This window comes from Engraulis encrasicolus, chromosome 17 (assembly GCF_034702125.1).
Source record: "Engraulis encrasicolus isolate BLACKSEA-1 chromosome 17, IST_EnEncr_1.0, whole genome shotgun sequence".
Taxonomy (NCBI): Eukaryota; Metazoa; Chordata; class Actinopteri; order Clupeiformes; family Engraulidae; genus Engraulis; species Engraulis encrasicolus.
Genome location: NC_085873.1, coordinates 9,405,224 through 9,427,495, shown reverse-complemented (window position 1 = coordinate 9,427,495; position 22,272 = coordinate 9,405,224). Strand labels below are relative to the sequence as shown.

The following is a 22,272-nucleotide window of genomic DNA, read 5'->3' as shown; positions in this document are numbered from 1 at the left end:
TGGTCAATTTTCAATAGCTCTAGCACTCCAGGAATTAGAGTGAGACTACAGCCAATATATATTTCATGATGTCATGAACCTATACAATGATTTTATTAACAAAAATATGTCTTATATACACTCAATCGTGGCAAATCAAAGGGAATTCAAAAATGTATGTAATAACTATGGTAATTATTCCCTTTGCATCTTTAATTCGGAGTGACTCAGCCTCTCTGTGATGATCTTATACCTGGACACCTATATTGTCCGTCAGTACAATTCATTTTGAAATGTTCTTCTTTGTTGTTTTATCTTATTTGGATGTTTACTAAATTTCACTGATCCCCGTCCCAACTCTTTTGAGACGTGTTGGATTTATCAAATTAGAAATGAGTACATATGTCCCCCAAAACAATATTTTTTCTCGGTTTTAACACTTAATATGTTGTCTTTTCACTATTCTCCATCTAATGAATAGATTGAATGTTTTGAAAATGATAGCATTTTGATTTTATTCACTGTTTACCAAACGTCCCAACTTCATCGGAGTTGGGGTTTGTAGAAGAGCTTTGTGTATTTGCTTTGAATGAGAATAAAGCCATAACACTAATGTAATATTTGTACAACTCACAGAGTAACTTCGAGTGAAGCGAGAAATGAGAAATTGATGAGAAATTGAAGCCCACGCCCCCAAGGTTTCAGCATTTCCCCTACCCCTATGCAGCATAAAGGAGAAATGTTTTGCTTTACTCAACTTTGACATAAAGTTTGACTGTTTGACTTTTCTAGTGTAGTTTAATATTTTCAAATCTACCTGTTCTCCCAGAGAGGCCTTGAGCAGCCACTGACGTGAAATTGTACTTTTTATAGTAGCACATACTTGATTTCCGATTAGTCTACCAAATTTAAGCTGTATATTTTTGTGAACTAATTATTGGCATTTCTAGAGAAATGAGAGAATTCAATTTAATGTGCTCGACTTAGGGTTGATATTGCGCGTGTCTGTATATATTTGATAAAACTTCCATTTAAGGCCTTTTTTGTACTCCTCACTAATCGTTTTAAACGCTTGTTTGTTTGGTCTTTGAGTTACCAGGAACATGGGAGTTAATTCAAACATTATCTCACAATCTTATGTCATACAGGAAATATTTATGTGGATTTAAGATTTCTTTCCTTCTTTTTTTGTATCTGTATAAACTATGCAGCAGTAGAGTATTATGTGAAGTCTAGATGTCTAAATAAAAATATATAGGCCTACAGTACACATCTTTCAGTCACTCTATGGAGCTTTGGTGGGAATGAGATAAGTCTATGAAGAGTATATTATCAGTATTATATGTAACCAGTTCATCTAAGTGCCTGTGTTGAGTATAATATTTTGTGTAAAAACGTACGTAAATACAATAATCGTAAAAAATAATCATTAGATTTATAAACATGAAGGGATTCCCTACTCCATATTCCCCAATATCATCATTATTAATCTGATCAAATGTTGATCAAACAAGACTACGCATTGATGAGCAATATCATGTTTGTATAGAATGATACTTTGTCTTAACATTATCAGGGAAAGCATTTACAAGACAAAAAGGTCTGTTTGTCATGCACGTAATGGTATGTCTTGCATTAGTCTAGTTATGGTTGTGTTACATTAGTATCTATGGAAGACGTACAGTGTGAGAGGGAGAAAAAGGGAATATACGTATTGACTCAAAGCATTATAATTACTGACAATTAAAACAACTGTTTTGTATCATTGCAGGTTGCTGTACAAACTTGTTAATACAGAATATTTAACATAATACTGCACTACAAGAAGCATCTGTACGTACTTGTATCAGAATGTCAGCAAAAAAATGAGGGAAGTTAAATACAGCTAACACCAAAGTTGTAATGTGTCTGATTTGCCTTCAGCAAATTTTAGATTAAAGAAAAGCAAAGAAAGAAACCGAATTAATCTATTTTTTTGTTTTTCTACAGTGGCCATGCATACCTAACACTGTAGGAAGCATAGGTCAAACCATGCAGTGACCACACTGTTGAAAGGAAAAGAAAAAGGGACAGTTGATATGAAGGGTTTTTTCCCCCTCTTTTCTTTTCATGTATTGGAACAAACCAAGGATTGGAACGGATAACAAAGCAGGATTGTGAAATGTGCCTTATGTGTGTTTTTTTTTTGTAAAACGGATGACCAGTTTGTTTTAAATAATGGATCTATGTGAAAAATTAAAAACCTTGTTTGTTGGAAATCTTTGTGTGAGATACTTGCTTTTTTCCACCCATAATCAAAGCACATTCAGCTCCTAATATGTGGTGGATGTAGGTGCTAACGAAGAGAAAGCCAACCTGAAAAGAGCCGCAAGAGAGTAGTGCGGCAGGACGGTACCATGCTCGTGGTACCTCAGCCATGAAGGAGGATGAGGGGGGCAACTACTCCACCCACCATCCTGGCATACAAATCTGACACAGTAACCGCTTACCCACGACTGCCCTTATGTATGTAGTAAAAGTAATCTTAAAGAAAAAAGGTGACAAGTGAAATGATCACATTTCAAGTATGACTTTATTTCAACCCATTCCTAAAATTCCCTAAATATTTCCATTCACATCTTCCTAGGTTTACATTCCAGCACGAATGAGGTTAGTCATTTTATTACAAAGGACAAAAAAACCCTACATAATTTTGAGACAAAATTATGAGGGTAGGTTCACAAATACACAAGTACTCCAGCAACATGAAGCAGAGTGGTCAAAAATAAAAGTAAAAGTAAAGTCATGGCGTAAGTATGCGTACAACACAAGCACAAGACATTACATAACTGTTACAATGTTTACTCCATTGAACCTAATGACATGGATAGACTGTGTTGTTACAGTTGTTAGGCTAAAAACCTAACAAGAACCCATCACAAACGTGATGCGGGTCTACAGGTATGCAGGTCTACTGGTTACTCTGATAAGTTACCTGTATTGGAAGGAAACTGTGTGTCTTTTTTAACAGTTACTTTTACTTTTGACACCTCTGACTTGAAGTCATGAAGCCAAGACACCAAGTCTAGTACTCCCTGAAAAATCCAGATAGAAATGCCATTAGACCAATCACAGTTTTCGAAAGGGATTCTAGACACACCCCTTTTTTATGACTCTGGACAGAGCCTCTCAGCTCAGTGTGGCCGACTAAAAAAAGAATATTAAACAAAATTAGAAATGAGAGAGAGAGGGGGAGATAGAGGGGTGAAGATGGATCGCAAGTATTAATGAAAAAAACCGAGGGGAAAAATCTTGCCTCGAAGTCCTCGGCTGATCCAACACCACCACAGTCCAAAAGGTCTACACAACGGGCTCATTTTGTGGACACTCAGATGAGGTGTTTAGAGGAGAGAGAGAGGGAGAGAGAGAGAGAGAGAGAGAGAGAGAGAGAGAGAGAGAGAGAGAGAGAGAGGAGAGAGAGAGAGAGGGTGTGTGCCAAAATAGACATTCACAGGAGGTGTTTTGGGAGAGGTAGTTTTATGGATGGGGGGGGGGTGCAATTCACAGGAGGTATTTACTAAAAGAGAGGTGGAGAGGAGGTGATGATTTTGAGGAGGTGATGGGTGCCAAAAAACAGGAGGTGTTTGTGGGAGGTCGGGAAGAACGGGAACGAGGTGAGAGGAGATGGTTTTTGGAGGAGGTCGACAAGGACATTCAGAGAAGGTGAGGAAAAGGAGGAGAGAGGTAGGTGGTGGTTAGTGGGGAGAAAATGAGGTCTTGTGGAGGTGGTGGACACCTAAACAGACCTTGACAAGAGGTGTTAGGAGGTCGGGAAGAGGAGTATCGGAGGAGAGCAATTCTTAAAGGACTTAACGGAAAGTCGGAGGAGGAGCCTCGGAGGAGAGAGGTGGTCAGCGTGAGGAGAAGGTCTTGGAAACAAGAAGATACCAAAATAGACCTTCACATAAGGTGTTAGCAGGATCGAGGTGGGGAGTAAGGACATTCAAAGTCCTTAAAAGAATAAGAGAAGTGGGGAGGAGGAGGAGAAGATATTATGGAGGTAGTAGACACCAAAACAGACCAAGAGGAGGTGTTTGGGGAGGAGGTTGGGGAGAGGAGAAAGGCGTTTGAGGAGGTGGTGGATGGAAGGGTGGGTAGTAGGTGGTTATTGGAGAAGTTTGAGGGGCGGCAGCGGGCGGTGGTCGAATAGGTGCCGCCGTTGTGGCTGACTGGGGTCTGTCTAGTACACTTGAGCTCACCACAGTCAGCGATGGTGATGCGCCAAAACAGACTCGGACAGGAGGCGGTTGGGGGGGTAAGGAGAAAGAGGTTTGTTTAAGGAGGTGGTGGAAGCTTGGGTAGGGGGGTTTGCGGTGTTCCGAAGGTGCCCGTCTGTCGTCGTGGCGGCTGACGGAGGGTCTGTCTAGTCTTTCAGCTCTCCGCAGTCGGTGATGGTGATGCGTTTGGCGGTGCGCCCGGAGCGAGAGCCGAGGGCCTCCACCTTCTGCACCACCTCGATGCCCTCCTTCACACTGCCAAACACAACATGCCTGCCATCCAGCCTGGGAGAGGGAGAGAGAGAGGGAGAGAGAGAGAGAGAGAGAGAGAGAGAGAGAGATACAGGGAGGGAGAGAGACAGGTTTATTTTTCAGGTAAGGCAAACTCTTTCTCTATCCGCTTATCGCACACACAAGCATGCACATATAGCCGGGCACCTGTATATTCTCCCCACAGGAATAGCAGTTCATATTTATATATAAACACATCACCAGACTCAGGTTTTTGGATTGGCCCTTAAACACACACACACACACACACACGCCACAAGAACAGCCTCACACACAACTAGGTCAAATAGTTGGTCTCTGTCAAACACACACAGACACACAAGAATAGTTCCTTTATGGACATTGGTTCAACTCTCACAAAAATATATCTTGTATTCTACACATGCACTGATGCGTAAATCACTTAATGCTCATCACACAACTAAAAAAAAAGTTGGTGTCACGCACGCACGCACACCCCTCTATCACAGACACACACACACACACGCATGCACACGCACACACACACACACTTAAAGTATGACCCTTAGATGCCTTGATCACTCACCACTCTGTCTTGGCTGTGCAGATGAAGAATTGAGAGCCGTTTGTGTGAGGCCCTGCGTTAGCCATGGACAAGATCCCTGTGGATGAAGAAGAGGGTGGGGGGGGGGCAAGACAGATAGAGAGCAAGAGAGTTAAACATAGTCAAAAGGTCTCTTGGTAAAAAAAGAGGGAAAGATGAAACATTGCCGACATTGCGATGCCCTTTGTATGAGGCCTTGTGTCAGCCATAAACAAGATCCCTGCAAAGCATCAACAGCCACGGTCAGCACAAAGAGACACGGATGGAGGAAGGGAGAGGAAGGGGGAGAGAGACCCAGACACAAATACAGAAGACATTAGAAAGAGTTAAAACCTCCTTAATGAGACCTGATTAGACAATCGAGAGAGAGAACGAGAGAGAGAGAGAGAGAGAGAGAGAGAGAGAGAGACAGATGGAAGACGAGAAGAACGAGCGATAAAGTGCAGTGCAATGTACTGCAACAGTGCAATCTTATCCAGGAGGACAACTGGGCTGTGGCATTTGCTGGCATCCAACCTCTCCCTGTTGCTTTCCCATGCAACGGTATTCTTGTTGGTAGGGGAAAATGTACTCTGGCCAGATACGTTGCTTCATTGTTCGAGCCTACAGTAAGGGAGGGTCTGGCCAGACCAACAAGTCCAAAACACAATTACAGTATCTTGGCGCACACACACACACACACACACACACACACACACACACACACACACACACACACACACACACACACACACACACACAAACTCCCATGTCTCATGTCTCTCACACGTGCGCACATACATACACACGGAATTCTTCAGCTTTATCGAGCCAGACAGGCTCAGTCAAGGATCCGTTCCCAGGTAAGACTGGGATGCTTTTAGGACGGCAAGAACTCTGAGAGTAATTATATTAGTAAACTGACTCCTTCTGGCCCATAAAAGTGGGTCATGCTTATCTGGCTCTTAAAGGGACACTGTGCAGGAAATGGTCAAAAAAGGTACTGCAACTATGCTGCTCATTGAAACTGGGCTGCATATCGCTAAATTTGATCTTTACATGAAAGTTTACCAAGTAATAAACAAAAAAATTCTAGTATGGTCCAATTTTTGCAGCTAAAAATGGCTATTTTTGGAAATTCACAATGGCGGACCATGGAGAAGATTCCCCTTACCATGTCTGAAAAGTGCATTTTTTCCAGTCGTAATGAATACTTTCAATTTGATGCTGGTGGTAAGTATTCATGAAAAAGGTAACATTAGTGAATGGGAAGCATGAATTCTGGAAATAAACAAAAAATCTCACACAGTGTCCCTTTAAAAAAAAAAAAAAAAAAGACAGAGAGGGGGAAAAAAGTTGTTCTTTAACATTTGTGGCGTACTGTTGCCACCTAGTGGACAGAAGGGTTCCCATCATGCTGCTGGTGAGGTGAATTAAAAACCTGCAAACAACCTTACTGCTCATTCTACCGCATACTGTGCAACAGGCTGGGTATGGCTGGTCTGTTTGCACCCGACCCTCACCAGCCCATTTCCCAGGTTGAGTATTTAGTCAGACTACCTCCACGTGTATTTGGAGTCGGGGGATGGAGTTCATTTTTAAGCACCATTAATCGTTTCTCAATTCGGCCATTTCATACACTTAATTGGTGCAAGGATGTGGTAGGACCAGGCTAGCCAGGCTGTGCCCTCCTAGTGACACAACACTTTCAGCCTTGCAACTAGTCAGGTCAAGAGCTATGCAAGTACTTTCCGAGTTCCTGCTATGCTCTTGGCCAGACCAAGTCTCGAAGAGATTTGAACGTCGATGATAATCAGGCTAGAACCAGGCTGTATATGTATTGGAGTAGAAGCCTACAGAGAAGTCGAGGGAAAAGGGCATTAACCCATTGACGCCTAAGGCACCTGCAAAAAAAGGGTGCTGAATGCCTGAGCCCTTTTTAAGGAAAGTACATAAGCATATGCACTAAGTTGCATTTAAACGCCAAGACCCTCATCGTTCATTAGAATGTGTACATTCATCTCAAACAAACAGAGATTTTGGATAAAGTTGTCTCAAATCTCATGAGCCTGAATGTTGCGTAATGCAACTCCAGGCGCCAGGGCCAATGTTGCGCAACGCAACATCAGGCATCAATGGGTTAAGGTAAATGTAGTTTGGATCAATTAAGTGGTCTTTCAAAGCAAACCTTGAAAGTAGAAATGCTGAATCAATCGGCGAGCTTACTGGTAGTTCGACTGTGTGTAGGGCCGGATTAACAGTACACGCACAGACTAGATATGGCTACAGCCTAGGGGCTCCTACTGTACCTGACAGGGGGGCCCTATTGGACAAAGTCGGTTGGGGGGTATTGTAGAATATATAAAGATAATTGTAGAATTGTTACTAGATGTAGAATTGAAACATTTGTCTAAATTTATGACTATTAATGACTAAATTTAAAAAATCGAATTGCTGAGAACTGTTGGCACCACATGGTAATCGAGATGCCTTGTAAGGCAGATTACCAGCCCAGGCATGCTACTGAAGTATTCTAACTCCATTCTCATGGCCCTCTGGGTGTCAGCCCCACAGCTGCCAATTGCTCATGTGTGACAGGTGAAATGCAGTGGTTGGGTTTTGTTGTGTGCTGCATGCTTATATGATATACTAACAATCCGATATATTGCTGAGGACTATGAGGGATCATGTTGCTAAATGTTGTTTCCAGAAATGTCGTTCAGGGGGAAGCCTGCTGAGTGATTGACAGTTGTCATTACCTGCTGCTACCTTCAAATCCGTTTTGGCTGTAACAATGGCAACGCGAACGACTGCATTCCTAGATCTTCCCACTCTGCAACCCATTCTCCAAAGTTATCGTTTAGGCTACCCAGGACGACCGGTGTGATATAGCCAGGACAGGCGAACGATAAGCAAAATGGTAATTTGCAGAGAAAAATATTGCCGTGTAACTGACACCAATCCCCTTACCCATTCGCTTGTTTTACGTGAAGGCTTTCGAATTGTCCCACCTCCTCCCTGAACTGCTCCATTTCACCAGTGGTCCCACTCTACCATCCCTCTACACACAGGGGGGTGTGAGCGGATCTCATCCCACATGATCTTCGCTTAAAGCATCCCGGGACCGAGGCCAGCTACCAAATGCCAAACATGCGTACTGTACACCAAGCACTCAAGGGCGAATTAGTGAACGTGTCTTACCAGCACCAGTGTGCCTCAGCTTGAAGTTCTCATCTGGGAATGTCCGTCCGTATATGGACTTGCCACCGGTTCCATTGTGATTTGTGAAGTCTCCTCCCTGGAAGATTTAAAAAAGAAATGTCAGAAATAATTACTACCACCACTGAGCACCAATAGCCAAAAGGGAGGGCGAAAGAGAAAAGAAGAGAGAGAAAGCGTGCATGCCTGGTCTTGTGTGGATATTCACTGGGAAAATACATGTTTGAAATCCATGAGGATGTGTGCAGTGTGCTACTTCTACTCGCACAAATTTTTAGCCTAAAATGTTGGTGAGCCGAAACACAAATGTCATTCATCAAAGACAAACTCCACGACACCAGTCGGCTACTGTAGTCTAGACAAGGTGCTAAAAGTGACGTTTTGTCAGACTGACACTGTATTCAGCACTCAACATACACCCACACGGATTGTGTGACCCATCATGATTAGTGATGGTGTTACATGAACAACAGGCACCAGTTCATTCACATATTCATGAATACAATACATGCTTGAAATCCAAGAGTCTAAGGCGTAGTCTGGAGTCTGGACCTGGTCATAGGACACCTTTGGGCTGTAAGCACTGTAACTTACCTGGCACATAAACTGTGGGATGACTCTGTGGAAGATTGATCCTTTGTAACCATATCCCTGTTCCCCTGTGCACAGTGCACGGAAGTTTTCTGAGGGGCAAAAGAAAACAATCAATGGAGTTAAGTAAAGGCGCAAAGGGTGTGCAACGTTTTAGACGCTTAGACACGTTGGTTAGGAGTGATCTGTGGCTAGATGTCGAAACCTCAGTTTGACTTGTGTGGTTATAGTGTCTAGAGCAGCACATAAATCTAGACCACACAATGCTGAATCATTCTCTGCATACTTGGCATGTCGTAATCACGTCGACAATGACTGTTGTCTATGCCAGTTAAACTTCATTGGGGAAGTGCACTTCCTTCTTTCAGTAAGCTTGACATTAAAAATGCACCTTGTACAATACCATACGGTATCTTGACAGTTCAAACTGAGGACACCAGTGCCGACCTATTCTGACGTCTGCGCCCATGAAAGCCAGTATGAAAGAATGAAAATAATCAAATACCTGCTGTTTTTGGAACCACGTCAGCGCGCAGCTGCAAAAAAAACAAGCAAATAGTTGTAGGCACCATGCATTGCAATATGCAACGTTAACGTTGTTTCACATTTCGAAATACAATCTGGAGGTCAAATTCAGTCTGTTGTTAATTGTAGAATCAGACACCATGACATTGTTACCGGTGCCTCCAAAATATTATGGCAATGCAATGACAAACATTCGCAGTAGGAAGCCAATACTGTATTACAGCAGAATTGCTAACTTGCTGCGATAGGTCTCTCTTCCCCACTGTCCCCAAAAGTTTTTTGTCATACCTCGAAGGTTACTCTGCCAAGAGGTTGGTTATCTGCAGCGATATCAAAATAAACGACTGGATTTGGTTGAGGACCAGTCGCAAACATTCGTGTGGCAGTGAATGCCAAAGTGCAAAATCTTGCTCTTGATCCTAGAATAAGCATGATGATGTTTTCGATGTGAACTTCACAGCAGAAAATGAAGCTCAACCTCCAAAATCCAACCTAGCGTTACAAAACTGTAACACATGTCATATGAGCGGCTCCGGGCAGGAAGTGCACTCTCGGATTTGGAAAGAACCGGAAGTACTTCAAAATTGCACATGTTTTACAAAGAAAGTGGCTCTAAAGCCACCTCTTATTATTATTATTATTATTATTATTATTATTATTATTATTATTATTAGTAGTAGTAATAATAGTAATAATAATAATATTATTAATAATAATAATAAATGTAATAAATCCCGTTTACATGATATTATGAAGGAGTTGTTAGCATCTGTTGTTATATTTGCTTAGCCTCTCTGTTAAAGTCATCTTGTTTTAGGCTAGTTGCCATAGGCCAAACTATTCAACATCCCTTTAAAAATAGCCTAATAATAATAATAATCATCATCATCATCATCATATCAATAATAGTAAGTATTTAGTTTTTCACAAAATTGTAATTGCAGTAGGCCTGGAATGAATCAGGGCTGCTAACTCTCACATTTGACCTTCACAGGCTCTTGACCCACATTTTGGATTTCACACTGAAAAGCAATTCCAATTTTGCATCAGATCCATCACTCACACACACACAGACAGACAGACAGACAGACAGACAGACAGACAGACAGACACACACACACACACACACACACACACACACACACACACACACACACACACACACACACACACACAGTGAAAGACTTCACATAGCCTAGGCTAGAAGTCTGTAGGCCTAACTGTTTCAGGTCTGTAGCCTACTTCAGCCATTTCTCAGCCTCTTTGTGCAGATGGGTCGTCTGTGGACCTAGGGCTATTCACTCTTTATTGCCGCTCAACTACGTCATGACAATATTTCTACGGCAATATGGGTCTAGTCATTTTATGACAATGTACAAGGGCAAAGCTTTTGAATGGATTCTGACACCTTCATCCAAAGCGACTTAGTCCTACAGTTATTAGGCCAATCTGGAGTGATATGCCAAAGGGCACTACGGCCATGGATTCGAATCTGCAACGTTGGGATTAGATTGACTCCCTAACCATGAATTGCTTGTTTTTTAAGAAAAGGAAGTTCAAGAACAGGCTGACTTATGAGTTAGGCCTACTCAGTTTTTATTCGTCCAATTAAGGGCAGGCCTATTGTGAGTCGTATCGGCAGTCTGACCGAAAACATCTCAGCTTATGTTGACCATTTCATTAAACCTATGGTGACCACTCTTCCATCGTACATACGCGACTCGGTTGATTTAATCAATTCATTGAAATCTTTTAATAACCTCTCTGATAACACATTGCTGGCGACCTTTGATGTCCAGAGCCTTTATACGAATATTCCACACGATGGTGGTATCAACGCACTACACCATTTCCTTTACATCACTCTGAGAACAAACCCAGTATTGACTGTGTACTTGACCTGGCTAACATTGTCCTGAATAACAATGCCTTTCGCTTCCAGAGTGACTTTTATCTGCAGAAAAAGGGCACTGCCATGGGAAGTAAAATGGCCCCTAATTACGCATGCCTGTACATGGGTCTTTTTGAACATCAGTACGTGCTCAATTCAACTAATCCCTTTTACTCAAAAATATTTTTTTACAAGCGTTTTGTGGACGACATTTTTACGATTATGGAATGTACTGTGGATGAATTGAAGTGTTTCCATGAATATTTAAATTCTTGTAATGAACATCTACAATTCACATTGGAACACCATGCTCAACGCATTAGTTTTTTGGATGTTTTGGTTTAAAGGGATGGCTTGAGTCTCAAAACTGATCTCTTTCGGAAAGAAACTGATCGCAACACCATTCTTCATGGTGATAGTTTTCACCCCAAGCAATTGATAAAAAGTCTCCCCATTAGCCAATTCCATCGCGTGCGCAGAATTTGTAGTGACGCCTCCACTTATTCTGCACAATCTTCTGACATGGCCCAAATATTCCTCAACAGAGGCTATAAGCACACATGGGTAGACGCAGCCATGACGAGATTTGATCACACAACGCAAGAAGAATGCCTCAAGCCAAAACAACGCACCAGTGGCAATACAAAACCTTCCACTAGGTGCTGCGTCAGATATTCCCCACTTGCGCATGAGTTCAAAAAGGTGATACACAAACATTGGCACATTGTTCAGACCGACCCAAGACTGCAAAATGTTTTCACCACCACGCCCCAATTGTGTTTAAACAGGCCCCAAATTTGAAGGATTGCCTACTTCGGAGGGACACTCGTCCCCCGCCCACAAAACCCCTTCTCAGCCTACCCGATGGCAATTACAAATGTGGAGGCTGCGCCCAGTATTCTTTTACACACAAATGTAAACATTTCCGCCATCCACATACAGGCAAGCCTTTGCCTATCCGAGGTGCAATCACCTGCTGCACCACCCATGTTGTTTATTAGTAGGCCTATGCTTGCCATGCGGCAAGCATACTATTGTTATTCTTCCGTTTCCGGTTCCCCTTTTTATTCTACGAACCATTCGTTTTGAAGAACCGCTCAAGATAGAAAATCCGTTCAAAGACCGAAACGTTCGGCTCGGTCATACGACCAGGTTTTGTATTTTTCACGGGGGTACCTCGAACTCTCTAGCGCCACCAACAGGAAAACGGTAACTTTTGAACCGTAGGTCCAATTTTCAAAAACATGGTATCACTGGAATCCTTGCCTGGATAGCCTGGATAGTTTTCCCGCCATTTTGAATTTTGTAAAAATCAATAAAAATGGCGCCCCGCCCACAATTTATGGCGGATCGTCCCGAAATTTTACACAAAGCATGTTCCGAACGGGATACATCTACCCTAAAAGTTGCGGAGTGATTGATTGAACCGTCTTCGAACAGGAACCAATCGAATTTGCCGGCGAGGACGCCAAACAGGAAGTGAGGTCATATCTCGGCAACGCCTACTCGTATCACAAAAAAAAATTATACACATTATCCTTACTATAGCCAGGGACTACATACCAATTTCCGTGAAAATTGGAACATGGGGGGCGCCACAATTAGTGAAAATGTGTTTTAGCTCATATTGAAGTCGCCAAACAGGAAGTTAGCTCATATCTCGGTAACGACATGTCAGATCACAACTTAATTGGATACACATGACTGACATCACCCCTAGAGTTCAAATGACAAATTGGAGGATAATTGGCCACTGGGGGGCGCCACAATTGACGAAACTGTGTTTTGGCCATATTGAAGAGGCAAAACAGGAAGTTAGCTTATATTTCGGCAACGCCCATATGTATTACAACCACAATGGTATTCACATTATCCTTGGACCAAGCCGAATCCAACGCACCCTTTGACAAAATTTTGGACCTCGGAAAGTTTTCCCGCAATTTTGAATGTTGTAAAAATCAATAAAAATGACGCCCCTCCCACATTTTTTGTGAGAGTGTCTCGAAAATTTTATCAGATCATGTTCAGACTGAGATACAGCTACCCTGAAAGTTACGGACTGATTTCTTGAACCGTCTTTGAACAGGAGCCAATCAAATTTGGCGGCGAAGACGCCAAACAGGAAGTTAGCTCATATCTCGGCAACGCCTACTAGTATCACAACAAAAATGAGTACACATTGGGTGCATCCCAATATGTGACCTTGCCTCCTCCACTTGTGCTTGTCTCCTCGCCCCGCCTCCTGGCCCCTCCTCCGTGGAGAAAACAATAAAGTTTCCCAGCTGTCAGCCTCGCCACAACAACTTTTGAGGGACTGTTTTTCATTCACCATCCCAATTGCAAATGAGAAAATGACTCTATAATTGAGCTTTTGCAAGATATTGAAATATAATGCTGTTGTCAGTGATGTCATCATGACGAGAAGCGAGTGGAGGAGGCAAGTGGAGGAGGCAAGGTCCCATATTAAGATGCACTCTTTATCTTCACTATAGCCAAAGGCTACATACCAATTTGTGTGAAAATTGGCCCCTGGGGGGCGCCACAATTAGCGAAATTGTTTTAGGTCAATATCAGCCCCATTTACACCATGGGCCAATGGCCTCAATGCATTGGCCCAGGAACTTCAGCCAAGTAATTTAAAGCTATTTGGTGCTATTACCTTAGCCCAAAGGGTGCACAACAAAGATATGCAAGTGTACAATATGGTGTCCAGGGGGTGGTACACCAAAAAAAAACATGTTTTTGGCTTTTCTCTGATCAGGTGTTTGTGTTAGATTGTGTGTGTGTGTGTGTGTGTGTGTGTGTGTGTGTGTGTGTGTGTGTGTGTGTGTGCATGCGTGCGTGCGTGCGTGCGTGTGTGTGTGTGCTGAACATGGATGAAGAGCAATGCATGAAGGGCAACCTCCACGAAGGGCAACATGCATAAAGGGCAACGCATGCATGAGGGGCAGCGAATGCATGAAGGGCAAGTATACTGCAGCATTTTCTGTGGGGAAATGCAATCTAGTTTACAGGGTTCATACACTTTTTCACCAATTTTTTTCCATGACTTTTCCATGACTTTTCCAAAACCTTTTTCTGAATTTCCAGGACCGAAAAACCAATGACCAATCGCGCGCGGGGGGTGGGGGCGTATTAGGCTATATTACAGGCTATATTACATAGGCCTAGCCTATATTATTAATATTTATTATATGGTTGTGACGTCATCTGTCGAATGCTCCATTCATTTCAACGGGGCTCCCCAACGTTCGGACGTCTGTTATTTTTCGATAACGGACGGGTTGGTCTATAACAGACCGCTGTCAATGGCAACAAGACTTTTCACTGCTAAAGCGACTTTTCAACAAGACTCCAATCAGCTGCTGTGATAGACAGCACCCGTTGTCCTGGCTACCGCTGTCAATGGCAACAAGACGTTCACTGCTAAAGCCACTGGCTTGTATACAAGTCAGTGGCTAAAGCGAATGTTTCATATCACTCCGCAGGGGGTCCGGTCTTTTGTCACTCTAATCAGCTGCTGTGATAGACAACACCTGTTGTCCTGGCTACCTAGCTGTTGCCTAGCGGTGTTCCACAACGGCTGTTTTGTTTTGCGCAGCAACAATCTTAACATTAAATAGGTCTAAAGAAATGTCCCCGCCATGTGTGAATCATTTAAGTATATCCATATAATAAGCGGGTTAACTTTCGGCGAGTCGGTCGCTTTGTGGAATAGCAGCACTTCAGAGAGAACAAGACCCCTCCGCTCCGCGTCGGGGTCTAACGGCTGTGATACATGTAAGCGAATTCCACCTGCTCGCTCGCCTCGCGTGGTGACGTAGCATCGTTTCCCGGTCAAATTAGCTTAGCTTAGCAAATGCTGTGGTCAAACAACCGTCTCTCTTCAATCACAAACACTGTATGTACAAATAAAAATGATGAAACACACCTTAACCCAAGTGTCATTTATTTCAAAACCATCTGTGAAAAACGATTTGACACCACCGAAATCAAAACAGCTTCCATTTTTAAATATCCCAGTACTGTTGGTGACGCACGTGAGACATCATGGCGTTGAAAGCTCTCCCATTGGTTAACGCTTCGCGGTGCCGCTACATTTTTCAGCCAAGCTCAACTTTCTCGCCTCGCTCGCCCACCGCCCGCCACCCTCGCTTCCCTACGTCACCACCTCTCGCCTGGCTGCCGCGTCCCAACGGAAAATAATGGAACGCCACGCTTATAACGCTTTGGAAGCGCCCATGTATCACAGGCGTAAAGATTCTCTCTGTCGTGCTGCTATTCCACGGTAGCGACCTTCTCGCCGAACGTTAACCCTTACGTAATTACTGTATATATTTATACTATAGACTATGGCATATTATATTATATATTACATAGCCTATATTACAAATATGTAAACAATAAACATATTCATACTATAGGTTATCTTTTACTACAAGCTATAAGCAACCATTATAGGCCTACTTCATGTTGTATTACATTAATTCTGCTATTATTCACCAATGTTATATAATTCGCTTGTCTAATGTACAGTCAGAAATGTGTTACAACGATCTGACCGATTTGAAAACAAAAGCCACAGATGACTTTTTCAAACTCTAGTCACACTGCCGTTTATACCGTATTTCAAAACAGGCGCGTCATGCAGACATTGGTAATCGTTTGGCTCGCGGTCAGCTGCACATAGACTACTGTACGGATTTCATGTAATCTTTCAGCACACTGGACAAGTTCACTCGCAGGCAGCAGGTGCATTGCTTATCAGTATCGAAATCTTGGGGCTTGTCGTAGTTTTGCCAACATTTCTTCATTAATATTTACAATTATTTATTGGAAATTAACATAATATCTTCACATGAAGAATATCTTCATTTCAGAGGTTTTGCTCTCAAATGTGCTTCTCTGCCAGCAATACACTTTTAGAGACATTCTGTGGGTCCACCAAAGACAGCTGCTGTCGTAAACTGAGCTACAGAGGTGTCGAGTCACACAGCCACTTGGGCTGAAATTAGTGAGTTGGTTATCAGGAGTGACCATACCTTATTTGACTTAGAATGTATTCTTGTACTGAGGCACTGATAATTGTCACATGATGCAATACACTTGTGGGGTTTAAATACTGTTCTCAAATGTGAGCTCGAGAGAGAGCTGGGGAAAGAGCCTTGGGGATAGGGTGCTTGCTGGCACACTGGGGCCTTTTGCCCTGGTGCTAGCAGGTCGCTATGCTATGCTATGCTATTGGGACACATGGGGCATTTGGCCACCATGGTTAGGAACTTGGGTTATGCTTAATTGTAATAACTTAGTTACTATGCTCTCTCACTTGCAATGTATCAATAAATGTAACTTTCTTGATGGCAATGGCATTCGTCTTCTCCTGTGATTTCCTGGCTTCTGGTTTCTTCACTGTTCTCCTGCACAAAGATGGGTAATGTATGCTTATGGCTGTTTGAGCCCAATTCACTAAATAATAACTAAGTATGTAATGGTAATAACAATAATATAAATACTTGGGTATTAATTGGTAAATGGTAAACATACACGAGTCAGATAGCAGAAGATGGTTATCCATTGTGCAACAGGCATTATAGCCCAGATTAAGTCTTATTAATTAAATTGGGTTATGGACTATTTTATTGGCCCAGCTAATAATCTTAATTAGCAATGTGGGTTAATAAAAAAGTTACAACATATTTGGCAGAGCTTGCCAGGAGAGTTTATTAGATAATTTGAATAATTTTGGATAATAATTTTGTTCAGAAATTGTTTAATGGTCTATCTCAAAAGTTCCTAGCAATCTATCTGTCTGTTTTCAGTAAAGTGCTTTCCAGGATTGGTGAGTGGAGTTCATATGTTTACCATACAGTTTAAATTGTGATTTGACTGATTTTTGTGAGTTATCAAGTGGCTTAATTGATTTTATCAGTATTGCAGAGATTTTCAAGGCCTGTGGTGTTTCCTGTCCCTTGGGAGGGCCACTGGATCTGTGACATCAGTTGACCATGTGACTAGTGGCCATTTGTGGTCATTTCCAAGATGGCGGCTGAAGCAAGTAGGACAGACAGCACATGTCAGCTGCTGCTAGAAAATGCATTTAAAGATGCAATTTGCCTTCTGACACGACACATAACATGAGGAAGATAAGTATAGTTTGACTAATGGTTTTGATAAGTTATTTCTGTGTATTTGATGTATTTGTAGAGGAATTAAGAAGTTGTGGCATGGGCAGTGAAGACACGCATGCACAAGTCTAATGAAGTTTTAAGGTGTTTATTTTAAGTTGCAGTGTAGGTTAAAAGAACTGTTATAATACTACTTGTTTACTGTTGTTTTAGTGTTGTTATTAAGGTTAAGATCTAAATTTGTGGATATTCTATTGTCAGTCTCTCTTTGAGGTCTTCTGTATAAGCCGCAAGGCTGGTGAGCTATTTATAAGCTGCGGCCTAGCATTTGACACCCACGTGTGAAAAGCTCTATCACAGACACTGTTAGAGTCACCTTTATTATTTAAGTCCTTAATACTGAAAATCTGCCAAATTACAAGTTTTCTTTACACATATATTCATTTCTGGTTGGAAATGTAATGGGCTATAGTCACGTGCACATTTAATGGGGTAATTAGAAAATTAATAGATTTATTTCTAGATTAATCAATTTAAGGAATCTTTGTGCAAAAGAACAAGGAACAGAAGGAATGCCAAGGAGAAGGTGCCATTGGGTCATTGCAAGTTGTAAGTATGAATTTTATCTCTATTTGACTAAATTTTAGTTGGGTAGTGTGTGTTCTAAGAATATTCTAGTCTATTTGTGTACTGGGGAGGTTTACGACCTTTTACGACAGCTGTTGCCAGCTTGTCTATAGTCTATTCTGCAGGCAGAATGGCTGTGTGCAAGCTATTTAAAAATGGCCGCCTCCTAGGCCTGGGAGGGTGTCATATTAATTTTAAGGGCAGAGTTGTTAAATTGACTATTATATAAGTGAACGGGGGTATGTACGTGTGAGTGAATGGATGTGAAGTGTTATTATACAATACATTATTAATCATAGAATCAGTTTATGGAAATTAATTTTTCAAACATTGGAGTTGGTTACTACAGTAACAAGCAGTTGCAAACACTATAGTCATGACACAGAATGCATATGTACATACACATACACACATACACAAAATGGAAAGCTCAGAAGTTTAAAGAAGGAGACTAGGTGCACTATGCCAATGGTGTAAAATGTAACATTGAATTTTGTTCCTCCGTATGAGTTTTAACTTATAAGGTAAAATTAATTATGGAGAAGTTTAACTTGAATTTCCACTATGGTTAAGTATACCAGGTCCTAGGAATGTAACGGAAGCTGAGCTACATGTATCATACACAAGTACATACATACATATTTATGGGGTTAAGTGTTATCTTGAATGATTGAATCTGCAGATTTATTGGGTATTTCTTCTGTCAGCTGTTTAGTGTTCTGTTCTTGTGGTCAACTATGGTACTACTGTTGTTTAATTAATATTGATGAAGTGGTATTATGTTGACTACAAGAATAGATTTTAAGTTGAGCCTAAGCTTTCCTTTTCAGTTGCACAGACGGGTCCCTTGAAATGTGCAGACATTCATCATACTGGATCTGGAATGACCACCAGTCCTAGGTCTTTGCCTCTCTGAACTTCTTTTTGTCGTGTCCTAAACTGGGGGTATAGAAAAAGTGGAAAAAGTGAAGTAATGCTAGCCTATACAACAAAAGATGGATATGAACGCGCCGGTATCCTACCAATTTGGCTGTGTGAAAGCGGTGAAGGCGATTGCTAGGGGTTCCATTCCACAGTATAAAATAAGACTCTAATAAGCTGTTATAATTCTCAAAGCAAGTTCACTTGGTCCTGGGCTATTCTGTGTACATCGTGCGCTGACTACCCCAGTACAGAGTGTATTTTGGTAGGCAACTTTGTGGTATTGTATAGGTTTATTTTGAGTTATGGTAATATAATACATGTATTATGAAACAACAAAGACTCTATTTTTTACTGTGGAATGATATAACTCGTAGAAGTGGGAAGCCACTGGGGAAGTATTAAGACGAAACGTGGCCACGGTTTCGCAGAAAAGAAATTGGTAAGTGGGAGAGCGGTGTTGGCGGCACATCGTTTAGTCGGATGTCTTAGGGACATGGAATTTTGGGCGAGTGAAGCTGCAATCGCATTGGATGAGGTTTAGAATCATTCAATGGGGTCAGGAAGCTGAAACAGGTCAACTCTTAGTTGAGTTGTCTCTGTCGATGAAGAGTTGTTCAGAAAAGTAAACATCTATTGATTGACCATTTCAGTGTTTGTGATCTTTCTCTCATCTTGTGGCAGGAGTTGCAAATCTTGTTACAGGGTGCTGGGCCATGATGACTGAGGGTGAGAAGTGAGTGTCTTGTCTTGTCACCTGGTGTTGGTAAATTTGAGTGAGTGAGTGGGCCCTATAGAGAAAGACTAGTGAGTGCTTGTTGAAAGAAGGCAATGGAAGAAATAACAAGGTGGTGTGGAGTCTTCCATTGTGGTGAGTGTAAATGTCTGTTGTTTGTTAAGTAACTTAAAATTAGAAAATCTTAAGAAAAATGGTAACTTGAAAAACTAGAAACATGGAAAAATACAGTAACACATAGACTGAACACATTGAGTCTATTTAACTTTTAGTTTATTTCCTGTGGGGGATTTTTGTTTGTTTTATTTCTTTAAAAGTTTAATTTCAGTTTGGAACATCACCTAAGATGTTTGGATTTTATTTTTGAGTCACTGCTATTGATAGCTGTAATTATTCTCTCAACATTACTAAGTGGAGTCTTTTTAGCAGTTGTAATAACACATGTTATAACCAGAGATGTGTGTGTGTGTCTTTCCCTTTCAGTAGCTAAAGAAGGCGCTTTACGACCTGTCGTAAAAGGACACTGCTTGCAGGGGCATGGAGTGACTGGTCATACAGAGTGGGTGAGACAGAGAGTGAATGAAAGGCACATACACTTTGATATGGTAGGAGAGTTTAAGGTAACGCTTCTTAAAGCGGTGACTCATTCTCATTTAAGTTTTACTTTTTAGTTTCATTTCCATTCTTATTTTATTTTATTTCATTTTGCACAGTTTGTTTATTTATTTATTTTGGGGGTTTGAGTTATTTTGCCCACAAGGGTAATTGGTTTATTTTACTACTTAGAACTGACATGTGAAGTTTGATACACTTGAACACAAGTATATTTAAGTCAAGGTTAAACATCAAAGCATAAAGACTGAAGTTAGTTGACATTTAGTGTAAGAACATGTAGTCATATCTAACATTGCAGATCACATAAAAGTACACTTTTGGGGATTTTATTTTGCACACATTTAAATTCATTTTTGAGTTTACTTTAAGTTTATTTTGATTTCTTTTTGGGGTTTTATTTTATTTTGGGAACTTAATTTATTTTATTTATTTGGTTAAATTTAACGTTGGAGACTTGGAGTTTTAATACTGTAAGCGTGCGAAGCATTCGTGAGATTGCATTTAGGCACAAAGTACCTCTCAGATATGAGAAGTTGACCTGTTCCACAGAAAATAATTCTATTCTCTGTGGAAGGGGGGTAGAGTGTAGAATTTTAAATTATTTTGCCAAAAGAAGTGTTATAGGTCATGAACAAGTTCACTAGAATGCACCATACATGCATACAACATCATATAGGTTGAGGAGAAGTGTATACACTGATTATTGAAAGTGGTGAAATAATTTGGGTGTGTGCTAACATTTGTTTGTAGTTACAGGTGGAACTAATGAGGAGTGGTCGAAGAGAAAATTCATCATGGAAGGTTGCCAGTAGATGATCTCTCTGCCTCTCTGGAAATCTCTCTCAAGGACTGAGCTGTCTCTCAAGTGAGGGAGAAAGTTCAACATGGACAGTTGGACTGAGGTCATCAAAAGGGTTGTCTCTGCTGAGATGATCTGTTGCTGTTTCCGGAGGATCAACGACTGTCGTTTTGAAAGTTTTGTGGACTAAGGTGTTTCTTTCTGATTGAAAGTGGACTGAGTTTGTTTCAAGTGACAAAGGGGCGTCAGGAGACGTTCCAGGATGGACGATGGACAAAGTTCAAGGAGCTGAGGTCAGTTGGACCTGATGGCAGGTGTGGGCACGAATGCCAGGACTGAATCCTGCCAGCTAGAGAAAGGCTGGAGGAGTGCAAAAGAGTCGCTGAGGAATTGCCACAGTGTCATGCAGGCAAGGAGCTGATGCCAGCATCCACGGATGGGTGCAAAAAGGAAATGTACCAGAGATCGTCGAAAGATTGCTGAAAGACTGAGAAATGTGAGTTGAATGGTACTGGAGTTGTAGGGGGTGTCTCGTGATGCCTTCTCCGCAGGGGGTCGGCCGAGTGTTTCCAAGGCTCGGACGGTCCTCACCTGGAGGGTATGCTATGGACACATGCTAAGAATGGATCTACAGGAGCAACGACAGCTGCCCATGAGGGTAGCGAGGACTGAGTGAGTTTGCTGTTTCAACAGGTTTCACCAGAGAGATGAAGAGAGAGAGAGAGAGAGAGACTGGTATGGCAACAACAAGATGGCGTCATGGACATTATGGACATTAGTTAGTTGACCACTTCTGCAAGTAAGACAGGTTAGGGGTATACTGCACACCTAATTGTTTCATTCATTTCACATTTTTTGTTTTTCTCATTAATTTCATTATTTCATATCGATTCATTGTTTCATTGATTTCATTTGCTGATTATTTTATTATTTTCAGAAATTTTCTGATTTCAGTTTTTGAAGTTTATTGCATACAGTTGCATTCAACATTTAGTGAGGTACATACTGATGCTGATTTTACAGGAATAAATTCATTAAAGGCTGTCGGGCCACACACAAATGGTTGGAGAAAATATTCACATGGGTTTGCAAAACAGTGGGATGTTCAATAAAGGGGGCCATTCATAATTTTCTTTTGGGAAAAGTTTGGGTT

The 22,272-nt window shown here is 41.5% G+C and overlaps 1 protein-coding gene across 1 annotated transcript; it reads right to left on the bottom strand.

Moving 5' to 3' along the window:
- Positions 1-2,532: 2,532 nt before the first annotated feature.
- On the bottom strand, positions 2,533-9,924 carry LOC134467793 (peptidyl-prolyl cis-trans isomerase A-like). The gene is made up of 6 exons (XM_063221728.1): positions 9,694-9,924; positions 9,386-9,416; positions 8,884-8,972; positions 8,272-8,368; positions 5,074-5,149; positions 2,533-4,520 (listed from the first exon to the last, which is right to left on the bottom strand). Exons 1-6 carry the CDS (start codon positions 9,835-9,837, stop codon positions 4,382-4,384), a joined length of 576 nt encoding a protein of 191 aa, XP_063077798.1. The 5' UTR covers positions 9,838-9,924; the 3' UTR covers positions 2,533-4,381.
- Between the last annotated feature and the right edge of the window lie 12,348 nt (positions 9,925-22,272).

Excerpts from the sequence above, each read along its gene's own strand:
- LOC134467793 (XM_063221728.1), bottom strand. The coding sequence starts at position 9,837 with ATGCTTATTCTAGGATCAAGAGCAAGATTTTGCACTTTGGCATTCACT. Across the intron at positions 9,417-9,693 it reads TTGGCAGAGTAACCTTCGAG|CTGCGCGCTGACGTGGTTCC; the intron begins GTATGACAAAAA and ends TTTTTTTTGCAG. Across the intron at positions 5,150-8,271 it reads GCTGAGGCACACTGGTGCTG|GGATCTTGTCCATGGCTAAC; the intron begins GTAAGACACGTT and ends CTTCATCCACAG.